General features: G+C 47.7%; 1 protein-coding gene across 1 annotated transcript; it reads left to right on the top strand.

The window, feature by feature from the left end:
* Positions 1-11079: 11079 nt before the first annotated feature.
* Positions 11080-22104, top strand: LOC144123257 ((3R)-3-hydroxyacyl-CoA dehydrogenase-like). Its single transcript, XM_077656117.1, has 3 exons — positions 11080-11323; positions 13889-14082; positions 21536-22104. Exons 1-3 carry the CDS (start codon positions 11170-11172, stop codon positions 21953-21955), a joined length of 768 nt encoding a protein of 255 aa, XP_077512243.1. The 5' UTR covers positions 11080-11169; the 3' UTR covers positions 21956-22104.
* The last annotated feature ends 2596 nt before the right edge of the window (positions 22105-24700 follow it).

The following is a 24700-nucleotide window of genomic DNA, read 5'->3' as shown; positions in this document are numbered from 1 at the left end:
CGCTATAACCTCCGCCACCGAAATGTGCGTTACCAGCCCGGCGAACAAGTTTGGGGCCATATTTTGGCCCCTACGAGGTGCTCCGCCAAGTCAGTGAGGTGAACTATGAAGTTCTCCCCCGGGGAACAGTTCGCTCCTCTAGACGGCCGACCCGCGAAGTCATGCACGTCGCACGGATGAAGCCTTACCACGCCTCTAGCGCTTCAGGCGTGTCTGCACCAGCCACCGGAACATTGGCCGTCCCTTGCCTTCCTGCTTCTCATTGTTGCGGCACCGATTCGTTGCCCTTCAGAGAGGGGGAGTAATGCCACAGTACCAATGAAGCCAGTGGCGCCATACTGCGGCCGAACTGTTTTAGATATGTTTTGATGCATTATGCATATGTTTTGATGCATTGTTTTGATGCATTAGATATGTTTTGATGCATTGATGCATTATATGACATAATAATGAGTGCAGTGAGCAGTTTTTCCCGGGAGGCTATTGCCGATATTGTTTTTCACAGTTACGTTAGGCGCACAACGCGTTGTTCGATAACTCGTCTCTATCCTTCGCGTTTTCTCAGCACTCTGCGGTAGAGGTTAAGAACTGTTTACATGAGGAGACGTACACATCACGGGGGTAATAAGAAGCAAAATAGATTTCCGTCGCGGGCATTTGTCACACGCATGCGCCGCTGAGGCAAGAGGCAGCTTGCATGGCCGGCTACTAAGCGAGGCCACAAGCCTCACTTCTATCGCAATGATATTGTTATCATGCTTCTCTGCTGGCTAAAGGGACGCCGTACCCCTGATATCGCGCTGATCTTCATGTTGAGATGAAGGGTTAGGAGGATAAAATTGAATGAAATACAAAAAACGATAATATTAAACTGGCCCAAATGAAATTTAGAGACGAAGAAGACACTTCTTACTTGTAAGTGTAGTTATAAGTAAAATAAATAAGAGTCGATGTATTTACTCGAAAAAAATAGATAATTGTCAATCTTTAGGCCTGCGTAAATTATTTATTAGGAAGAAATTAATTTGCTCCTCAGAAATGGTTAGCGGCACCACATAGAGTTAACCAGTTTTTAAAATGACACAACGACATTTTTAAACTACCGATTATTCTGTTTAAAGAGACGTCTCATGCGATCCAGTTACCTATGTTGAAGGAATCATTGTTGTCGGAGCATGCAAACGAAAGTTATTCCACTTAGAAAATTTAAAATAAAAAGATCATTCGAAATTGCATTTCATTCGCCCAGCGCCGACACTGCGCGCTAGGAATCATAGCTGCCCATTGCATACCTGCCGTGGCAGCTTGGAAGAGATTTTGCCTTGCCAGGGTAGCCCACAGCGGCGCCCTTAAACGGCGTCCTCCATCCCCGGACGCATCTTAGAGACGGGGAGGGGCTACTAACGCAACAAGGGGTGCTACCCCATGTTTTCTTGTAATTGCTTTGGCTTTCGCAGCATTGGCTTTCGCATCATCAATTGCCCTCCCCTCTCGCCGTCCTCTTCTCACTCCATTTCCTGTTTTGCCTAAATTCTGTCGCCCTTGCCGCGGTGGCTCAGTGCTTAGGGCGCTCGGCAACTGATCCGGGGTTCCCGGGTTCGAACCCGACCACGGCAGCTGCGTTTCGATGGAGGCGAAACTCTAAGCCGCCCGTATGCTGTGCGATGTCACTGCCATTAATGATCCCTAGGTTGTCGAAATTATTCCGGAGACCTCCGCTACGGCACCATCCTGTATCACTCCTAAATGCCTTCGCTTACGGCGCGGTTCGGGTGTCCACCAAGATGTGTGAGACAGTTATTGTGCCATTTCATTTCCCAAACAACCAATTTACAATTTACTATTCTCTTGACATTTTTGCTCAGGGTGTGTCTACGTGTCTATTTGTTTTTGTAGCGAGAGTTACACTAGGCTACCAGTCGAGCGTTTTGCGGTGGCCGGGAGAGACCAGTTTTGCTCATGCGCAGTTACCATGGCAACCGGAGAGGAGCAGCAGGTGCTGCGTGCTCTTCGCTGTCGCCGGCCGCGCGCCCGCTCCACCGTCCGAGCTACGCGCGACATCACGCGGATGAGCAGTTGTGCGCATGCGACAATACCATGGTAACCAGTTAGACCCCACAGATGCGCCGCGCGCTTCGTCGTCGCCTCGCCGCACACAGCTGTATCACAAGAACCGCGCGTCGCATGCGCAGCATTGCGTATAAAAGTCGGAGATTTAGTGGACGGCTGTATCACAACGTTTCTCATGGATGCAGACAAGGAGAGACGAGCCCCTGCTAAACGGCGGTGTAGAAAAGAGAAGATTAACTCTTTCTATCTTGACGTTGTCACGTGGCAATTGACCACTCAACAAAGAGAAAATGAGCGTAAGAAGGCGAAGAGAGCAGCGGAGACGCCCGAACAGAGAGAAGAACGGCTTGCCAGACTTGCCAGACGGCTTGCCAGAGATGCCAGACTGCCGAGTGTATTAGACGGCGCATAGCCGCCGAGATGGAGCCTATGAAAGATGGCACATAGCCGCCGAGATGGAGCCTATATGCCTCTCATTGCTAAACATACAGTGACGACAACAAGCTGAGCCATGAAGATGTACCTCTCGCTACGTATATCCTGGCATAGCCAAGCTAAGCCACTGCCAATTTTTTCCTGGTTCTCCTTATCGACAATTCTAATATTGGCCGTCGCCTTCATGATAGCTAAAAGTGGAATTGCATTCGTCGCCCCTATCGTATCCTTATTAACTTCCATGCTCTTCTACTGCTTCATTTACTTACAACGCTCCGAGACATCAATGTTTTTATCAATTTCGGGAATGTAAAGGAACGAAGTTCAAACACAATCCCCAAACAATCAGAAAGGCGGCGCTCCATCCGGCTGCCACCTCATTCGCGCTTCCGTACATCACTCCTTCGTTCCTACACCGTCTGCCCGAAAGCAGACTTTTTGGAGCAGAATAAAACATCAATTATGACAATTTCGATGGTCTCTTTGGGCGTTCAGGTGCCACCGCGCTGCGCGACAATCGTTTGGGGTAGCATAGAGGTCGAACAAGGCCAGATACCTTTAGCAGTTGCGCGTTGCTAGCAGCGGATATAAAGGCACGTGTTGCACCTCGCCTAATGCGCCGCGTGTCGAGCCACGTGTCGCGGTTCGTGGATAGAACAGACTGAGTTAGAAGAAAGTACGATAACAAGATTTCAAAACCTGTATTGCATGACTGGCCAGCTGGTACGTACCTTCATATTGCTGGCAGCCGAAAGAATAGCTAAAACCGTAAAATGAGGTAGGTCACTGTACAGCAGACAAAAAAATGGTTCGCAGAAAAAAGGAATCAGACCAGTGCCGTTTTGAAGTGGGATGGCATGAGCTTGATTCGTGCACTCACGCTTCCGCTCAGTGCGTGCATAGTGCAATAAAGGGTCTCATTCTGACACTCCAAGGTAATTTTATTCCGTCTTCTCATGCAACGCTTATGTGGTCGCACTATGCTTCCTTACTTACTTCTTAGGGGCACTTGATGCGAATAAAGTTGAGAAGACGAATCAATATTCTTGATATCGTCAAGTTCATTTTGAAGGTTGTCTGATGTGTTTCCTTCTCCCTGCTTTATTCAGATATGGCTTATCCTTAGAATGCTGATACTACTTCTTCAATATCTGTTTGAAGATATGATTTTATTTGTTTCGATGTGTTACATTGTATGATATCTTTGTGTAAGGCTGCTATGTTACTGCTGCCTTCATCTCAGATATCCTTTATTATTTATTAGTTAAGCGATCTCAGTACAACGGTTATCTACGGCACCTATATTTATTAATGATTTGTGTGCGGATTTATTATCGATGTACTAACATGAAGGACAACTCTTTCGTTTTTCAGAAATTTTCTGTTGGTATTCACATCCCCACGGCTCTAATCCTCTCTCCTGTACAACAAACTATATTTGAAAATACCGAGTGGAACCATTTTGAAACAGCGAAAACAGCAAACTTGAACCGAATCTCAGTCGGTGGCCAGGAATGATGCTTGACGTGACGCAAGCGATTACCGCGCGTGTAATTGGTAGCAAGTTTTAAAAAAATAGGTGTATGCTTCCTTACGATTCTCACGGTTCATTCTTGTGTGCATTTTGCGAAGTGCAGCTATCCACCTTACCAGTAATTGTGTGATGGCAGTCCCGTTAGAGCTTACATATCTAGTGAAACGATGAAAGAATCAAGAAGAAAGCTGGACACCACAGATAAGCTTCATTCGAAAGGAAGTTTATGGCGCAAGGTGAAGGCTTGCCCTTCTTGAACCAAGAGCAATGGCCTGCTGGTAAATAACTCAGCAGTCTAAAATCACTTCAACGCTCCACTTATCAATAGTGTAAGCATTCACGCCGTGAGGGTAGTGCAATTCTGCAAAGTGCTTCTATTGATTCTTCAGGGTTAGTTGTGAAGATTTTCGGGAATTTACAGTAACTGACTTCGCTGAAATCGTAACATTGGTCACTTATGTGAAACTGTTTGTACTTGAAAGGTAACTGCTTCAAATTAGCTGTACGAATATGTGAACGAGACTCCCGGAGAGCATTAAGCTTTCACCCAGTAATACATCAGGAATGGCGTCCTGAGTGTGTAACAATTAGCAGACTTTTTTCAAATTTACGCAAGCAGGTATTCAAAGGTATACCTGACTCAGAGGCGGAATAATCTTTGCGAGAGATACAGGCTACAGGTTCTCGTACCTTATGCGTACCGTGTGAGTAACGATAATTATCCTTAACTCCTTTTGCCCGCACATGTAGGGCGCACGCAGTTTCATTCCTTAATGAAGCTGGATCGAACAAGCAAGTTCACTGCTCCGATAATGTATGCGCAGCGAATAGTTGCCAAAGTAAAACAGCCAATTCACTTATTTTGTGCTGCCTCCAGCGTTGTAAGCGTTGTGAGGAGCACGCAACTTTTTGTAATTTGAACTACCCTGCTGCCTTTAAAGCGCTCCACAAAAGGTGAATGTAGGGCACAACTTGTTTTTTTTTTGTTTTTGTTACTCAGTGGAAGGGTTTTTTTTCCCAAGCCATTCCCGCTGGTAGTTCCACAAATGATGAAACCACATCTTCAAAACCATCCAATTTCTGATTTTCAAGATACTGTTTAAGAGCGGGTCATTCGATATTTTCGCTACAGCCCTTTTAATTTGCGGTGGATGGGGAATCATTGAAAGACGACATCTTTTTGCTCAGTTCTTTGCTCAGCCCATGTTCTTTTTTTAGAGCGAACTTAGCGCGGTGTATTCTGCATTTTAGAGAGTGTTAAAATTGCGACCATTGGAATTGCATACGCATCTTTACAACAGGCCTAACTGTATAGTCAATCTTACTTTACATATTCAGGTGCATTATATACAGTACGTTCTCTTCATGCATCCAAAATCTTTGATAACAATGTTGTCAGAATAAGTTGCTAAAACACGCAATTAATGTCCCCCTTTTTTGACTCTGTTGAATAACAGGTACCGAAATACGGCTACTATGTGAGCCATAATTCTTATTTTGTGCAATTTTCTTATATTCGCCTTGATAAACACGGTTCTGCAAAGGGCAAAAACCAGTAAAGTCCTCGCTAGTACGTTTGGAGATAAATTGTTTATTTTGGGCATTTAGATGCCAAATAGAGATATTCAGTTTTTATGCGGCAAACACTGGCGTGATGGAGATGTTGGTTATATTATTCGGGAAAAGAGTGAGGAACCTTTTTTCGTCCTGTATCTAAATGTCAATAAGCGCAAACTAGCCAGACAAAACATTTGGTTCTAGCACGTGGTATATTTTGTTTACTCCACTCAATAACTCCGCTGTTTCTCACGTCACTACTTCTGAGCGGAAGTCTTAAATCTCAAATGTACCACGCGTTTCAGACAACCTCATATATCTGAAGAACTTTCTGCGTTGAATCAATTCTGAAAACAATTTGCAGTTTGCGTGTGTTTTGCCATGTTCTGTAAAATTATCGCTACCCGCCTTTAGAATGCGTGCAACATTTTACTTTATGCGGAAATTAATCTCTTGTCGAAGAGGCAATAGACAACTATTTAGCTTTAGACATTGTTCGGCTCATACTGCTTAAGGCCACGTGCATTTAAAGTCTAAAAATTTTCTAAGGCATCGACATTATCGAAAACTCTGTATGCATAATTTTAATCTAAATTTTATTCGAAAAATGACCGACACCTGCAGCATATCAAACGTTTTCCGCGCATCTTTTCTATCTACAGCGCTACTTGTTAGCACAATACAGTGACACAACACAGTTTTTAAAGATATTTGGTACACCACTTTATACGCTAAACATTAGCCTCTCTTTCTTTTGTTCTGCATAGCTGAGTACACCAAAATGGTCTTCCCAACTTTACTGAATAATTATCCGCTATCGGCGTAACTGGTATACCAGTACGCGCTTTCTGCTCAAGCGGTGGCGTCAGCACTCTTTGCGTTCTAACGACAACGATGGGCGCGTATCACATATGGCAGGGCCCTGCACAAAAATAGGGCGCATCAATAGCATTAGCACAAGTGGCGCATTACCGTCAGCAGGAAATTATTTAGGCAATGCGGATTTTCATTACACAGAAAGTCATCAAAAAATAGGATAGCCTCTGATGAACTGCAAATGGAAACCCTCGGGACGAGGAGTGAGGCACCGTCATTACAACGATAGGCGAATGAGGCCCTTGACTTATGTTTTCATAGCAGAATCGGCAGCAGCCTTTACAGCAGGGGAGCTCTCTTTATATAAACAAGTAACGAAATCACCCACTTGTCGAAAAACAGAAATATACAGCATGTGTCCCCATTACCACACCGTTTGCCCGATAGACACAGCTCTGCCATCTGCTTTGGCGCAGCACGTAGCTTCCTGAAACTCTCCTGTTTGCCTGCTGGCTAATGACACAGATCTAGTTGGGACATGAAATAGGTGCTTTGGAAAATTTTATGACCTGTTCACGTGATATAGCTGAGCCGGGTTCATGTGGGCTCTAGACTTGGTGACCTACTATGTAGCAGTGCGGCGACGCCATTACGTAGCACCTTTTGAACGCCACATGTTGGGGAGTATTATTTGCCTAGGTGGCGCACGAGTAACTAGAATATTTGTGTTAAATGCGAGGCACATATGGAGACAACGCTAAGGGTTCCCTGATATCTAGTGCTGCCTAGCAGAGGTTGGGATGCCATCCAAGCGGGCGTAAAGGAAGAATCTGAAGTGCAGGAGTATCAAACGCGGAGAGCACAGGTAAGAAAAGCAGCAGTTTTATCAAGTTCGGCCTGCAGGATAAAGAAAATGGTGAAGAACACTGACGTGAGCATACCTCATATGATCGGCGATTGAAGTTAATGACGCTACTGGGTGACGATAATGGGACAGTGATGGGTCTGACGATAATTTTTTTTATTCTGATGGTAATGACTCATGACCATCATCATCATCATCATCATCATCATCATCATCAGCCCTACTACACCCACTGCAGGGCAAAGGCCTCTCCCATGTCTCTCCAATTAACCCTATCCTTTGCCAGCTGCATTCACCCTTTGCCTGCAAACTTCTTAATCTCATCCGCCCATCTAACCTTCTGCCGCCCCCTGCTACGCTTACTTTCTCTTGGAACCCACTCCGTTACCCTTAAAGACCAGCGGTTATCCTGCCTTCGCATTACATGCCCTGCCCAAGCCCATTTCTTTCTCTTGATTTCGACTAGGATGTCATTAACCCGTGTTTGTTCCCTCACCCACTCTGCCCGCTTCCGATCTCTTAACGTTACACCTATCATTTTTCTTTCCATGGCTCGCTGCGTTGTCCTTAACTTAAGCTGAACTCTTTTCGTTAGCCTCCACGTTTCTGCCCCGTAGGTGAGTACCGGTAAGATTATGCTGTTGTACACTTTCCTCTTGAGGGAAATTGGTAAACTGCCACTCATGATCTGCGAGAATTTGCCATATGCGCTCCACCCCATTCTTATCCTTCTAGTTATCTCCCTCTCATGATCCGGATCAGCTGTCACTACCTGCCCTAAGTAGACGTATTCCGGCATAATTTCTAGGCTTTCGCTGCCAATTGTGAACTGTTGTTCCCTTGCTAGGGTGTTGAATATTACCTTGGTTTTCTGCATGTTAATTTTTAGACCCATCGATCTGCTCTGCCTGTCTAACTCGTTGATCATGATTTGCAGTTCACCTCCTGAGTGACTCAGCAAGGCAATGTCACCAGCAAATCTCAGATTATTTAGGTATTCTCCATTTATTCTTATTCCCAACTGTTCCCAATTCAGGCCTCGAAATACCTCCTGCAAACATGCGGTGAACAGCATTGGCGAGATCGTGTCTCCTTGCCTGACGCCCTTCCTTATTGGAATTTTATTGCTGACTTTATGGAGGACTATAGTAGCTGTGCAGTTGCTATATATATCTTCCAGTATTTTGACATAAGGCTCTTCTACCCCCTGATTACGCAATGCCTGTATGACTGCTGAGGTTTCCACTGAGTCGAATGCTTTCTCGTAATCAACGAAAGCTATATATAGAGGTTGGTTATATTCTGCGCATTTCTCTATCACCTGATTGATGGTGTGAATATGATCTATTGTAGAATATCCTTTACGAAAACCTGCCTGATCATTTGGTTGATTAAAGTCTAACGTTGCCCTGACTCTATTAGCGATTACCTTAGTAAATACTTTGTAGGCAACGGATAGTAAGCTGATCGGCCTGTAATTTTTCAAGTCCTTGGCGTCTCCCTTCTTATGAATTAAGATAATGTTTGCATTCTTCCAAGCTTCTGGTACAGTCGAGGTCATAAGGCATTGCGTATACAGGGTGGCTAGTTTTTCTAGCACGATGTCCCCTCCATCCTTCAACAGATCTGCTGTTACCTGATCCTCCCCAGCTGCTTTTCCCCTTTTCATTGCTTCTAAGGCTTCCTTTACTTCATCTTTCGTTACTGGCGGGATGACGCATTGCTGTGCACTGCTGTCTTTCTCATTAGCGTTCTGATTACATTGGCTACTGTACAGGTCTGTGTAGAACTCTTCGGCTACGTTAACTATCTTATCCATATTGCTAATGACATTGCCCTGCTTGTCTCTTAATGCATACATCTGGTTTTTACCTATGCCTAGTTTCCTCTTCACTGTTTTTAGGCTACCTCCGTTCTTTAGAGCATGCTCGATTCTCTCCATATTAAACTTCCTTATGTCGGCTACCTTGCGCTTATTTATTAACTTTGATAGCTCCGTTAGTTCTATTCTATCGGTAGTGTTAGATGCCTTCATGTTTTGGCGCTTCTTAATCAGATCTTTCGTCACCTGAGATAGCTTCCCGGTATCTTTTCGAACTGTCCTACCGCCTACTTCTACTGCGCACTCCGTAATTATTGATGTCAGGTTATCGTGCATTGAATGAACATCAAGATCATCTTCCTCAGTTAAAGCCGAGTATCTGTTTTGCAGCGCTATCCTAAACTCCTGTGCTTTCCCTCTTACGGCTAACTCGTTAATGGTCTTCTTCTTCGCTAGCTTTTTCCGTTCCCTCTTCAAGTCTAGGCTAATTCTAGACCTTACCATTCTATGGTCGCTGCAACGCACCCTTCCGAGGACGGCCACATCCTGAATGATGCCAGGTTTAGCGCATAGTATGAAGTCTATTTCATTTTTAATCTCACCATTGGGGCTCTTCCAGGTCCACTTCCTGTTTTCTCGTTTGCGGAAGAAGGTATTCATGACCCGTAAATTATTTCTATCCGCGAATTCGACTAATAACTCTCCCCTGCTATTTCTAGAGCCTATCCCATAGTCACCTACCGCGTGGTCGTCAGCCTGCTTCTTGCCCACCTTCGCATTGAAGTCGCCCATCAGTACAGTGTACTGCGATTTTGCTCTATTCATTGCTGATTCTACGTCCTCATAGAAGCTTTCAACGGTCTGGTCATCATGGCTGGATGTGGGTGCGTATGCCTGCACCACTTTCAGCTTGTACCTCTTATTCAGCCTAATTACTATAGCTGCTACCCTCTCGTTAATACTGTAGAGCTCCTCTACGTTGCCAGCTATATCCTTATTAATGAGGAAACCCACACCTAGTTCTCGTCTACCTTCTAACCCGCGATAGCACAGTAAGTGTCCGTCCTTTAGTACTGTATACGCCTCACCTGTCCTCCTAACTTCGCTAGGCCCTATCACATCCCATTTAATTCCCGCTAGTTCCTCGAGCAGCACTGCTAGGCTAGCCTCACTAGCTAAAGTTCTAGCGTTAAACGTTGCCAGGTTCAGATTCCAATGACGGCCTGTCCGGAGCCAGAGATTCTTAGCACCCTCCGCTGCGTCACAGGTCTGACCGCCGCCGTGGTCAGTTGCTCTGCAGCCGCTGGGGACTGAGGGCCGAGGGTTAATTGGTTTGATCATAGAAGGTTGTGGCCAAGTACTACACCAGGGTGGCCAAATCCTGCTCTGGTGAGAGAGTGCGTTGTCGGTTCTGGTCACCGAGATAAGGCCGCACTCCAGGCCTGGTTATGCAATTCCATCGACACGCGGATTTTTTTTTTTTTAAACCCGGTGGAGAATTGCGCGGCACCAGGATTTGAACCCCGGTCCTCTTGCACGCGAGGCGGATGTTCTACCTCTACGCCATCGCTGCATCATGACCATCACCATGTGATTATGCTTTGACTATGATGGCAATGAGCCTCAACATGGGATTATGTGTTTATGATAATAGTAATGAGCATCGCCATGCAATCAATCGCTTGCTCCATCAGCAACATTGGCTTCTGCTCAAGTTATCAATCTGGTAGCTCGGGTAAGTTTCCAGCTGCACTTTGTTAGGGTGGCGTCCACAGCGCGTTCGTCATCTGTTCCGCCCGGAGCATATTTTAAAGTTCTAGCCTCTCGCCTATAAGCAGCATCTCGAGGCTGGTCTTCAGCTAAACGCCGACCCGCCTCAGTTTCGGCTGTGTCCATGTTCACCTGCCAATGTAATTGATATCTGCTTCGACCTTGGCGCTTTTACGCTTCGTCTTTATTGCAGGCTTCGAATCCCAATCTCTTCCCTGCCGATTCTATTGAACCGATCCTCCAGGAGTTGGTGTGACACCACGAGTGCGACGTGAGTCAAGGACCAAGACCTCGGGCGCAATGTCTTCTCTCAGAGGGAAGCTGGCTGTGGTGACGGGCGGTGCGAGTGGCATCGGGGAGGCGACGTGTCGCACCCTGGCCTCCGAGGGAGCCACCTTGGTCGTCGCTGACAAGCAACTTGAGGCAGCGCGAAAGGTGGCAGAATCGCTGCCAGGTGAGTAGCCAGACAACAGCTTTCTTCGAAGTATTAGTGGGAAAACTGGAAGCTAAGATAGGTGCTTGACTTTTTTTTAGAAATTAATGTTAGGAGCCATGTATTTAGGCAATCTCTTGAAACCGCCAACGTTAGAGTTGTAAACTATTGGTGTAGCTTATAGGGTCTAGCTGCGGCGTGCAATCCTGATGCCGTGAAGTAACGAGCAAAAAATTTAAACCGTTCAGTCAGAAGGTCAAAAACACATTCTCCCAGCGTCGATCGTACACATCATATTGTGCTTTAACTTTTGTTCCAGAAATATTTGAGACCGCAGGTACCTTTCACAAAAGCAATTTTCCGTTCCACATAAGCAGTTACTTCACTTTGAGCTGCTGACCAAGAGTTACAGATATTCAACGGCCATGGCTTCACATCTCGCGTTAGCCTGCGCACGTGAGTTCAAAAGTCCCAGCATTGAATGACTCCTGCTGGATGGGAAGGCGTAGCTGATGAATGTAGCGCTTGTGTGGGAAATCCCTTAAGTTTGTGGTCTCTACTGGATTACACCAAGTTAACCGCTGTCGAATTTGAGAGACGTCGGTGGTGGCTGCGTCTTCGGAACGAAAAGCTGCCCAGCCACAGAGCAGTTTTGAGTCGGACATACTTTTTTAAACTTCTTTTTGTGCTTGTACATGATTCGAGCATTATGTCCTGTGTAGCTTCCAAAATATGGAGTTTGTGACAAATTGTGACAGCGTTGTGCGTGTGTGTGTGTGTGTGTGTGTTATGCCTCTTTCCCCTTCTCTCTTCCTCCTTTTAGCCCCTAATCCCTCTCCCTCAGTGCAGGGTAGCCAACCGGAACCCCTTTCTGATTAACATCCCTGCCTTTCCCTCCTCCTCTTTATCTATCTATGGAGTTTAATCCCTGTCTGACATGCCGGAAAGGCAGAAATTGGAATAAAAAGCTGCGCAGCTAGCACCCGGAGAAAAAGGAGGTAAGGAAGGACACAAAAGGTGTAAATCTACGGTCGGAATCAGCGCGCTATAAAGATATAAACCTTCAGGGGTGCCATCACGTTCCATACAAGGCTAAAAAGCGAGCCATATGGCCTGAAGGCTCTCGACCAAAGCTGTGCATCCTTACGTGGGACCAGAAACGTGCACGTTTGTGCGTTTAAACCAATACGATAGTTTATCGTATGGGTGGAGCTTTTTGATGGGCAATGAATGCTAAAGACTTACAACAGCTTAAAATACTTTCCAAACAAACAGCCAGAATGTTTTATTTTTAGTGAAGCTGCAACAAAAAGCAATAAGAAAAGGAGATCAAGATCACGGTGTCGGTGAGCGCCGCGTGATAGAATTATAACTATATAAAAAATATCTATTCAAGAGTGATTTTATGCACTGCACAAAGGAAGTTAGAACCAAAAGAACTTGTGCCAAAATTAGTTATGAAAAGAAAGCGTTGGAATTTAGGCATGCGCTACTGAAGCCATACTCAATGAGGTCTCACCAAGAGTTTTTAAGCAGAAACTTGTGATTTTAGTTAAGTAGCTTTTAAACCGATGAACCGCTTAAAAGCCTTTGGGCACTAATTAAGCTTTGTGGGTGGGGACTGAATAGATGTGTCGGAAGCTTAGGTGTTCATTGTTTTCGCTCTTTTAGAGGCCTTTCGCCTAGCATTTGTTTTTTTTTTTAGTTTTTATAACGAACATATGATCCTAGCTCGATATACACAACATTTTCATTCAGTTGCTTAACCAATTATGATTCGGTCAATTTCTTCTAAGGCCGTAGTGGATAACATTAGAATTCAGTCTTCACAATATTGTCATCAAGCCGCCGCGGTGGCTTCGTGGTTATGGCGCTCGGCTACTGAGCCGAAATACACGGGTTCGCTCCCGGTCGCGGCGGTCGAATTTCGATAAGGACCAAATTCTCGAGGCACGTGCACTGTGCGATGTCAGTGCACGTTAAAGAACCCCATATGGTCGAAATTTTCGGCGACCTCCAATACGGCGTCCCTCATAGCCTGATAATAATAATGATTGGTTTTTGGGGAAAGGAAATGGCCCAGTATCTGTCTCATATATCGTTGGACACCCGAGCTGCGCCGTAAGGGAAGGGATAAAGGAGGAATTGAAAGAAGAAAGGAAGAGGAGGTGCTGTAGTGGAGGGCTCCGGAATAATTTCGACCACCTGGGGATCTTTAACGTGCACTGACATCGCACAGCACACGGGCGCCTTAACGTTTTTCCTCCATAAAAACGCAGCCGCCACGGTCGGGTACGAACCCGGGAACTCCGGATCAGTAGTCGAGCGCCCTCATAGCCTGAGTCGCTTTATGACGTTAAACCCCCAAGAACCATAAGACAATGTTGACATTTTGGCCGGTTGCCCTGGGGTTCTTTGCGTTCAGCGAGGGTGACATTTTCGCCGTCGTTTAGACAGGCCTCGAAGTGCATAAAACTGGCTACAAAAAGGGCTTCTGATAGATGTCAAAACAGTGCAATCGCTTCATTTTACTCCTCTTTCCGTAAACGTATTCCGTGAGAGCCAGTTGGCGATTCGTTCACGCAGGCGACGGTGCTCACCGCGCCTTGTTCGTGGACGTCGGCGATGCGCAGTCTGTGGAGGAACTATTCGACAGCCTTCACGACTCCTCCCTCCCGCCGCTGACCGTCGTCGTTAACTGCGCTGGCGTCCTCCGGATGGCGCCCATCGCGGAATCCACTGATGAGCTCTTCGATGACGTTATCAGCGTTAACCTGAAGGTGAAATGTCTTGCACTACACTTGCCGCTAAACACGGTATGGTGAGAGCGATTCCATGGTGATAAACACGTGAACGTATCCTGCAACAACTCCATTTCTGAGAGTCTAGTTTTCGGCCATTAAGATTTTAGAGTGATTTATTGAACGAACCTTCTTCAAATGACTAAATTTTCTTGCATACATAATGTTCTCTGATAATAAAACACGATACTTGGAGCTCGTGAATAATCAAGGTACAAGCCCGGTTAAGCATGACCGTGTCTCCAAGGGCTCCACTGCGAGAGGCGCTGGTGCTGCTGTCAGCGGAATTTGATGAGTGAAACAACACGTGGCGCTACGCTACATTGGACGAATTTGACATGACGACACGGGCATGGTTGTGAAGGGTCTGCAAAGTGGAGCGATAAATAACCGCGTCCTGTTTTTCTTTCTGGCGTTAACGCGTTGTCCCTTGTTTACTAGGCAATATTACCAGCATTTCGTACGGCGCCTGGTTTTGGGTGGCTGGGAAACCGATTCGCATCACCAGAAGAACGAGCTCGACGCGTTCTGCTGTTAAGCTCTGTTTATGCACTTTTATTTCTGGTTAATACTGATTGCATGGCGGCACCCAGTGCGTAAAGATTCACCATTCCTGGCACATGCGGAAATTCCTTGTTTTAGCAATGGTACCTGACATCTCGGGTGCCAAGGGTGGTAAGGAATGGTGTCGTGGTCAGAAGGGGCTCCAGATGTTTGTGTCTGGCAGCGTTAATTTCTATGTCAAGGCGTTTATTTGAAGCACAGGTCAGTTGATCTTGGTTGACCGGCGACACGACGGGCACACTCACAGGCGTCGTTCGAAAAACCCAGCTGCACTTCGTCTGCTTCTTCGTTGTCCCGCTTGAACTCGTCCGCTTCTTCGCTGCGCTGCGCCTGTCGGTCCCATTACAATTACTCTCCCTCCGAAAAAGGAGCCATCCTGGCGACTTACGGAGAGGAGAGGATGGGCGGGTCATAGTAAGGCTTGAGGCGCTCAACGTGCACAGTTTCGCGGCCCCGGCGACGGTGGTCCGAAGAGGGAACGAGCGGCTCAACGATATAAGTCACCGGAGAAGTTTGGTGGACAACCCGGTAAGGTCCGTGAAAGCGAGACAGTAGTTTCGTGGCGAGGCCGGGAGTGGAGGAAGGCACCCAGAGCCAAACGAGGGCGCCGGATGGGTATGACGCTGGAGGGTCCGGGGAATCCCGACGGTGCTTCTGATCCCATTGTTGCTGTGTGGTGAAAGAGCGGGCAAGTTGCCGGCATTCTTCGGCATACAGGTGAGCTTCGGAGAGTAAGGTGGTCTCGGAAGGGTCAGGGTGATAAGGAAGGATGGTGTCCATGGTGGATGTAGGCTCCCGGCCATATAAGAGGAAGAAAGGAGAAAACCCCGTTGTTGTCTGAGTAGCTGTGTTATACGCCTACGTGACGAACGGGAGCACTTGATCCCAGTTGGAGTGGGCGGTGTCAACGTACATGGCGAGCATGTCACTCAGAGTGCGGTTGAACCGCTCAGTCATGCCGTTGGTCTTGGGGTGATGCGCGCTGGTGTAGCGATGAACGATTTGGCATTGCTTGAGCAGGGCCTCGACGGCGTCCGAGAGAAAAACACGGCCGCGGTCACTTAGAAGTTCTTTCGGGGCGCCGTGACGAAGAACAAGACTGTGTAGAATGAAGTGAGCGACATCGTTTGCGGTAGCAGATTTGAGAGCCGACGTTTCGACGTAACGGGTGAAATGGTCAACGGCAACGATGATCCACCGATTATTAGCCGAAGTAGTTGGAAGCGGGCCATAAAGATCAATGCCGACGCGGTCAAAGGGACGGCCAGGGCAAGGTAACGGCTGCAAAGGAGCGGCGGCGGGGTGGGGAGGTTTCTTGCGACGTTGGCAGGCGGTGCATGACCGAATGTCCTGACGTATGTAGCGGTACATACCTCGCCAGTAGAATCGCTGACGAAGGCGAGCATATGTTTTCAGTACACCGGCGTGGCCGCATTGTGGAGCGGCGTGAAAAGAGGCACAGATTTTAGCACGGAGGTGTCGAGGGATGACCAACAGCCACTTCCGGCCGTCGGGGAGGTAATTACGGCGGTATAAAAGGCCATCACGAACGGCGAAGTGGTGGGCTTGGCGGCGAAGGGTCCGGGTCGAATGATGCGGCGAGGGAGTGTTCAGGAAGTTTAGCAGCGAGGTGATCCAAGGATCCTTCAGTTGTTCGGAGAGCATATCAGGGATGTTGAACGAAGAGAATTCGTAGGCACAGACGAGGGCAGAGGTTGACTCGCATGGGAGTGGTGAACGAGAAAGGGCGTCGGCGTCCGAGTGCTTGCGGCCGGAGCGATAAATGACGTGTATATCAAACTCCTGGAGACGTAAAGCCCAGCGGGCGAGTCGGCCAGAAGGATCTTTGAGGGAGGATAGCCAGCATAGGGCGTGGTGGTCTGTGACGACATAGAAGGGCCGGCCGTAAATGTAAGGGCGGAACTTGGCAATTGCCCAAATGATGGCGAGACATTCTTTTTCTGTGACAGAATAGTTTGATTCCGCCTTGGTGAGGGCGCGGCTGGCGTAAGCGACGACGTATTCCGGATACCCAGGCTTTCGCTGGGCAAGAACTGCGCCCAAGCCCACACCGCTCGCGTCAGTGTGAACTTCTGCCGGACAGGCGGGATCAAAATGGCGAAGGATGGGGGGAGAGACCAGCAGGCGGCGTAAAGTGCTGAACGCGGTATCGCAGGCGGGGGACCAAGACGAAAGGTTCGGGCTGCCGGCAAGAAGCTGCGTTAAAGGGGCGATGATACTGGCGAAATTTCGGATGAAGCGGCGAAAATATGAGCATAGGCCTATAAAACTGCGAAGTTCTTTTAAGGTGGTTGGTTTGGGGAAGTCAGCGACGGCGCGAAGTTTGGCAGGGTCAGGAAGAACGCCGTCTTTGGAGATGACATGGCCTAATATTGTGAGCTGCGTTGCACCGAAGTAACATTTTTTCAAGTTTAGTTGGAGGCCGGCGTCTGTAAGGCTAGTGAGGATGCGCTGAAGGCGGTGCAGATGGGAAGGAAAATCTTTGGAAAAAACGACAATGTCATCTAGTTAACACAGACAAGTTTCCCATTTGAGGCCACTGAGAATAGTGTCCATCATCCTTTCGAATGTGGCTGGAGCATTGCAGAGGCCGAATGGCATCACATTGAACTCATACAAGCCGTCTGGGGTGACGAAAGCGGTTTTCGGCCTGTCGTTCGCTGCCATCGGGACCTGCCAGTAGCCGGAGCGTAAGTCGAGGGATGAAAAATACTCCGCGCCCTGCAAGCAATCCAGTGCGTCGTCGATTCGGGGTAGAGGATAAACATCCTTGCGTGTGATCTTGTTGAGACGGCGGTAGTCCACACAGAACCTGATGGAGCCATCTTTTTTCGTCACCAAGACAACAGGAGAGGCCCAAGGGCTGTGAGAAGGCTGTATTATGCCGCGCCGAAGCATGTCGTCAACATTGTCACGGATGACGCGGCGCTCGCTCGGCGAGACTCGGTACGGTCGCTGACGCAAGGGAGCGTGGGTACCAGTGTCAATTGTGTGAGAGACGGCCAATGCGCGCCCCAAGGAGGGCTGGGAAAGGTCGAAAGAGTTGCGGAAGCGGCAGAGAAGTTCCAAGATTTGGTCACGGTAAGCGGACGGAAGGTCGGGAGCGATGTTACGACGAAAGACGTCGATGGAAATCGGATCGGGCGCTGTCGCACAACAGGCTAAGGCAGTAACTGGGGTGCAGGCACGGGTATCGGAGAACTCGGAAGCAAGAGCAGGGTCCAGTTCTTCAATAGAGCCGAGGCATTCGCCGCGAAGAACAAACGACGGGCAAGAAAATGGGTTGGTGACATAGATGGCGCAGTGGCCATCGGAAATCGAGACAACGGCGAATGGAATGAGGAGGCGCTGATGGCGAGTGGCTGCTGCGGTAGGTGTGAAAATAACAGGGCCGCTGAGGAAAGAGTCGGGGCGGAGCGGAACGAGGGCTGAAGAGGAGGGAGGTATGTCGGTGTCGGCAGCTACAAGAAGCTTAGCGGAGCGCACAGGTAGGTCACACAACGAAACATCACACAGGGGAGAAAGCTCAAGTTCCGCACGGGCACAATCAATCACTGCACGGTGGGTCGAGAGGAAATCGCAGCCGAGGAGGACATCGTGAGAGCAGGCGGTCAGCACAACAAACTCGATGGTATAGGCGACGTCGTTTATAGAAACGCGGACCGTGCAGGCTGCGATGGGGTGGATGCGCTGAGAGGCGAGCGATCTCTTCGCGGATGAAGTCTAACCTGCTGCATGAACAGGGACTGCTCAGCAGACGAGTAACCAAGGGCCAAGCCAGCAAGACCCCCCGCAGGCGCGCCGGACTGCCGCGTAGATGCACGTTGCTTGCGGAGTTCGTCGAAGCTTTGGCACAGCTGGATGACGGTAGCGACGGAGGTGGGGTTCTTCGCCAGCAGCATCTGGAAAGCGTCATCGGCTATGCCTTTAAGTATGTGGTTGACTTTATCCCCTTCGGACATGGAGGGGTTGACACGCTTGCACAGGTCAACGATGTCCTCGATGTAGCTTGTGAACGTCTCGGAAGGGAGCTGAGATCGAGCACGAAGACGTTGCTCGGCGCGAAGCTTCCGGACGGCGGGGCGGCCGAAAACGTCGGCGAAGCTCGTTTTAAAGGACGACCAGGTGGGAAGATCGGCCTCATGGTTGCGAAACCATAGGTTGGCAACGTCCATTAGGTAGAAGAGGACGTTGCTAAGTTTCACGGAATCGTCCCACCGATTGTAAGTGCTGATGCGCTCATAGGAGACCAGCCAATCGTCGACGTCTTGGTCATCGGTGCCACTAAATGGAGACGGGTCACGCTGGCGCTGCACCCCGTGACAGAGTATTGTGGCAGGGATGGGCTGCGATGGTTCACTCGGACCTTCCGGCATGGTGGCGGAGACGAGGAGCGTTCCACTTCGAAGTTCCAGGATGAGGACCGGGACGGGAACCGAGGCACCTCCACCAAGTGTCAAGGCGTTTATTTGAAGCACAGGTCGGTTGATCTTGGTTGACCGGCGACACGACGGGCACACTCACAGGCGTCGTTCGAAAAACCCAGCTGCACTTCGTCTGCTTCTTCGTTGTCCCGCTTGAACTCGTCCGCTTCTTCGCTGCGCTGCGCCTGTCGGTCCCATTACATCTAAATAAACCACTAAGCTCTCAACGCATATCTCCACCATTGATGGAAAACAGGGATTATGCTCTGACTTAAACGTTCTGTTTCAGCTGGGAATATGAAATTGTGGGTATACAGAGTCCGTGTAGTGGAGAAAATACGTCGCATTCCATGCGCTTTCTACAAGTTGTTAGTATGGTTTCCATGCCACTTCACTATAGTTTCAAAACGTTTTCCGTATGATGCGAATGGCGTCATGCGGATTCCGCGTAATTTAGGACTTGCCCATCGTATTGGCGATTTTCACGACCTAGAGAAGGCGCCTAAAGTAATCCAATAAGGCGGCGTTACGTAGGACGCCTTGTGTGAGCGGCCAAGTATAAAGTCGCGTTTCTTTTAAAATTTCTTGATAAACCCGCACTCCTTTGTGGATGGTGTCAAATTTGCGTGGGCCAGTCTTTCGTTTATCGAGGGTGTGCAGGTATAAACGAAAGACAAGGAAGAAATCGCTGTGTGTGGTTTGAAAACGGCCGCCGTGAAAGCGGAGCGCTTGACTGCCGAGGCGCGTTTTCTAGATCATATAAAAACAAAAACATCAACGACGAAGACGTTTGTGCAACGGGGAAATGGCGGAACTCTAGAAGCAATTTTACACAGGCAAGTAAGATCCAACTATTGCTAAGCTGCTCACGCCGAAACGGTGCTAGAAAATTTTGCCAGTAATTGTGAATTGGGTTTTTATTCAGCAACCTATGCTCTCTTGAATTTCAAAAATTTTATTCACCACATGCAACTTTTAATAATAAAATACGTTTCTAAGCACTAATACCGGGAAAAAGCGAGTTTTCTCGGAGTAGCTAACCAAGCCTTATGTTCTCAGTTTGTAAGCAGCGGATGGAAGGCATGTAATGAATGTAAGGCTGCTATGGTGCAATTCATTTCGCTCGATTATAGTCGATGCTTATCATACAGGCGTCCGACTGCCTAATTTCAGTGACATCGAGGGCGCGGGGCACTAAGAAAGTGTAAAGACAATCAGAATGAAAAGGAATTCGAAAGAAATCATCAATTCACCTACTTTGTGGATAATAAAGCACCATATAACCATACGCGCATGCCGTCACAAGTTCAGACATTACAGAGACAGCCACGCATAAAACTCTTCGCTCTTGCAATTTTTCCTTTAGCGATGTGTGCTCAGCGACGTTTGTTAAGAAATAGCGGCTCTTATTTTTCATAAGACGTGCTAGTTCGGGCTAACCTTTTCTTTTTGAAAATATACGTTCAGTGCCTGACAAGAACTACGCTGTCATTGCTTTGAAAGCGTTTCACCACCACAGCGAGATTTCTTGCTGCTATGCTGTCACTGTATTGTGTGCAAGGAAAGAAAACACGCAAAGAAATTTAGCAGTTTTTCTATTTAAGTAGCCTCGAAAGTTATTTCTAATAGCGCTTCTAAGGTATTTTAGGGCGATAGCCTTAAAGTCCGCGTTACCCAGAAATTCCGGCGTCGGCGTTGTTAGCGAAAAATAGGATTGCTTGGAGTGGCCACGGTGGCTACCCGCCAGAGAAGCAACCTAGGTGGGCCATCTAGGTCCCGTGACCTTTGAGCTTGTGACGCCATCACAACATTCCCAACGGATTGTGAGCAGACTGACCACCGTGGCTGTTAAACTAATTATTGATCGCGAGAGGTGACTCAGGAAGAGCAATTTGAGTCGCGCAAGCCCCACCGGTGCTAGCGTGTGCCATCGCTGGGCACTGGCGCATCCCTTAACCACTGCATCATGGCAGAAGGAGTGGTGTGAGCGCTCCTAGGGACCTATGAATCGAAAGTTGAGAATAACAAATTCCGCATATGTGGCCATTAACTCATTAATGCTATCGCGTCATATCCTTAAGGCGGAGCTCCAGTGTCCCCTCAATTTTTTTTTGTAGAGGGAAACTATGACAACAACTTCTGAATTGGCCGACGAAACACGCGCCACGAAGCTAACGAATGTTTCCGGGCGCGCCGATGCTTCTTAGTCTAGTTCGCAGCCCCACCGCAGCATGGCGTGAATTTCACTAAAATTGCGAATGCTCTGTGCGCTTAGTTAGTATGATTGCGTATGTTCCACACAGTTCACATGCGATTCACACAGAAAACAATGCGAGCATACGGGAACACCGAAATCCTCGCAAGAAACATTTCACTTTGGCTAACCAGGAAAAGATTACATTTATCTTACCGCTCCTTTTCAGGGCACTTTCCTGGTGACCCGAGCTGCAATCCGCGAGATGCTCCGCACTACCGAAACTTTGACCAACGGCGGCGGCGCTGCGATCGTGAACGTGGCCAGCATCGAGGCCAAGACGCCGTGGTTCTCCTGCGGAGCGTACGCAGCTTCGAAGGCGGGCGTCGTGGCCCTGACCAAGGCGGCCGCTCAGGAGAGCGCGCACCGGGGCATTCGCTGCAACGCCGTGCTGCCCGGCTACACTGAGACACCCATGACGGCGTTTGCGACTCCCGAGGAGAAGGCGCTGGGGTCGACGCTGATACCGCTCAAGCGTGCCGCGCAGCCCAAGGAGATCGCCGAGGCCATCAAGTTCCTCTGCGTGCCGTCCGCCAGCTCGTACGTGACGGGTGCCGCTCTCGAAGTCACCGGAGGTTTCCACATGTGACTTCTTGCGCTCAGCGCCATAAGCCACTCTCATTGACGGCACACTGTAGGCTTGGCGAACTTGTCCAGCCGCCATAGTTATTGACATTTATCCCACTGTAACCTCACCTCCATTTTGACTCTGATCTGCGATATTAGGAACAGGCAAGAGAAAACATGCAGAAACCACACGTATTAAATAAACCATGCCAGCACAATATGCGTCCATTTCATTTTGTAACCATATCTTCTCAAAAAAAACTGGGCGTTGCGTGCACATTTGTTGGGAGATTTATCAGGCTGGGAAAGTCAGGAGAGCAGGGGCCAGTAAAAATATTGTTGAAGGACTATAACGAAATGCAACAAATCCCAAACAGCGCTCGTAAACTTAGAGGTACAGATATATCCTTCCAGAACGACTACTCGAGGAACACTTTCAGGATTCACAAGCTGCTCAGACTGCACCAAACATGAATAGGACCAGGCAAAAAAGTGGCATTAATGAATGATAAACTGTGAGTAGATGGGAAGTAGTAAAAGTAGGATGAAGATAAGAGTCACAGAGTCGGGCTACCTGGTTTTAAAAAAAAGCCAGAAACAGTGACTTTCGCCGCCCAGTAATAAGATACCAAATCTGTTAAACATAAATGCCCGCAGTATCTTGAGTAGAAGTGCCGAGCTGGAAGCTGTCATTTCGGTTTGCAATACGCACATTGTCGTTATCACCGAGACTTGGCTCCGATATAGATGACGCCAACGTGTTTCCGCCCTCACATCCGGTCTTTTGTCGAGGCGGATCCTTACCTAAAAGGTCGTGTGGTAGCTGTTTTGGTTGAGCAGAATATTAAAGATTCTAAAATTCAGCAAGCTTACAACCAAGAAAAAAAATTGCTTTGAAGCTATCCTGTTGTGGCATATCTCTGTTGTTCTTTGCTGTCTATGAGGCTCCCGATTCCCCGCCTCAGTTCCTGTATGACAGGGCTGTCCACATCAATCCCTTTCCCCAAGCCAAGATGTTTCTGGTGGGTGGCTTCAATTTTCCAGAAACTAACCAGAATTGACCCGACCATTCTTAGACCATCCGACCATCCTTCGCCATAACCTCCCAAAAGTTTAAATGAGCCAACTCGTCACCAGGGAGCATGTAAATAAGCGCTTGACCTCGTCTTGGCAAATAGTTCATTTCATCAGTTTTCGGTCTCAGTTCAACGCGATGTTTCGGATTAAAACATGGTCTTTTTTCCTTGTCCTTTAGAATTACCTTCTTGTCTGTTGCCTCTTGCTTTCATTTCTCTGAAAAATTTCTCTCGAGCCCAGGATCAAAGTACACTGGATTACCTTAATTACCTAAATGACAGTTTTCAAGCAACCAGTTTTCCCCATGTGTGGAATAAATTTAACGGATGCGCAAGTACAGTTTTGACGCATTCATTCCAAAGTGCTGCCATAGTGGCTCAGTGGCTATGGGGCTCGGCTGCTGACCCGAAAGACGCGGGTTCGATCCGGGGGGCGGTGCTTGAATTTCGACGGAGGCGAACTTCTAGAGGCCAGTGGGCTGTGCGATGTCAATGCACGTTAAAGAACCACAGGCGTTATAAAGTTCCGGAGGCCTTCAGTACGGCGTCTCTCTTAGCCTGCGTCACTTTGGGACGTTACACCCCCATAAAGGAAACATTCATTTCTAACAAAATCAAGATATACCGGAAAAGAACGGCGTGGTGTGCTCGAGAAATATTGCATTTAACAAGGTAAACCAAACGGTTAAAACGAGGCAGCACCTGTCACAGCTTTATTCATTCTAAGCAATCTAAACTTACTAATGCTGTTAGGGAAGCCGAATCATACTATTTTAAGGGCACTTTTCCGAGTGTTATTCGGAGTGCACTAAATAAATGGTCGAAATCTTTGACGAAAAAGAAGAATGACTGGTGATCAAATAATCCATGATGTGGCGCCCCCGCTGACAAAAACAGCCATTGCTGCGGAATTTGTTTGACACTTGCCTAGTATATTTTCTGAACATTATACACAACAGCACTAAGGTAATCTAGCGTGCTCAGTTGTCTCTGATATTGTACCGCCCTTCGGTGAGATTGTCATGTTGTTGAACCTGAAGTAAAACACGTCATCTGGACCTGACGGAAAACTCAAGTTTTATGTAATGGTATGTTGCAACCATGTCCAAATTTCGGGTTATCATTTAAAGTGTCTCTTTGCCATGAAGTAGCTATCCTTACGACTAGAAAACAGCACTTTGTGCCGGTTTTTAAGAAAGGAGACGGCTCGATGGTTTCGAATTCTCGTCCGATTTCTATTACTTCAGACTGCTGTAAACAAGTTGAACATAACATGGTTTCGAATTCTTGTCCGATTTCTATTACATCAAACTGCTGTAAATTAGTTGAACATAACATAGCCAACAAAATAACAAAGTTCTTCACTGGTAATAATACACGCTCTTTTCAGCATGCATTTAGGAAGGGTTTTTCTACTTTTAGACAGCTGACCTCTGCTATTCATAGCGTTAGAACTGTTTTGAATAAATATGGCCAGATTGACGTTACATTTTTAGACTTCAGGAAAGGGTTTGACCTCGCTTACACCTGAGGTAATTCACAAACATCATTTGATCGGCCTTCCGTGTTTCCTACTTAAATGCGTGTCTGCATACCTCACTCACCGGGCCAAATTTGTTTGCATTTATGGTGTCTTCTCGAATAATCTTCCTATAACTTCACGAGTGCCACAGGGTACTGTGCTTGGGCTT

Source organism: Amblyomma americanum, chromosome 3, assembly GCF_052857255.1.
Source record: "Amblyomma americanum isolate KBUSLIRL-KWMA chromosome 3, ASM5285725v1, whole genome shotgun sequence".
Taxonomy (NCBI): domain Eukaryota; kingdom Metazoa; phylum Arthropoda; class Arachnida; order Ixodida; family Ixodidae; genus Amblyomma; species Amblyomma americanum.
This window is presented reverse-complemented; position numbering and strand designations above follow the sequence as displayed.

Excerpts from the sequence above, each read along its gene's own strand:
- LOC144123257 (XM_077656117.1), top strand. The coding sequence starts at position 11,170 with ATGTCTTCTCTCAGAGGGAAGCTGGCTGTGGTGACGGGCGGTGCGAGT. Across the intron at positions 11,324-13,888 it reads GGTGGCAGAATCGCTGCCAG|GCGACGGTGCTCACCGCGCC; the intron begins GTGAGTAGCCAG and ends TCGTTCACGCAG. Across the intron at positions 14,083-21,535 it reads TTATCAGCGTTAACCTGAAG|GGCACTTTCCTGGTGACCCG; the intron begins GTGAAATGTCTT and ends GCTCCTTTTCAG.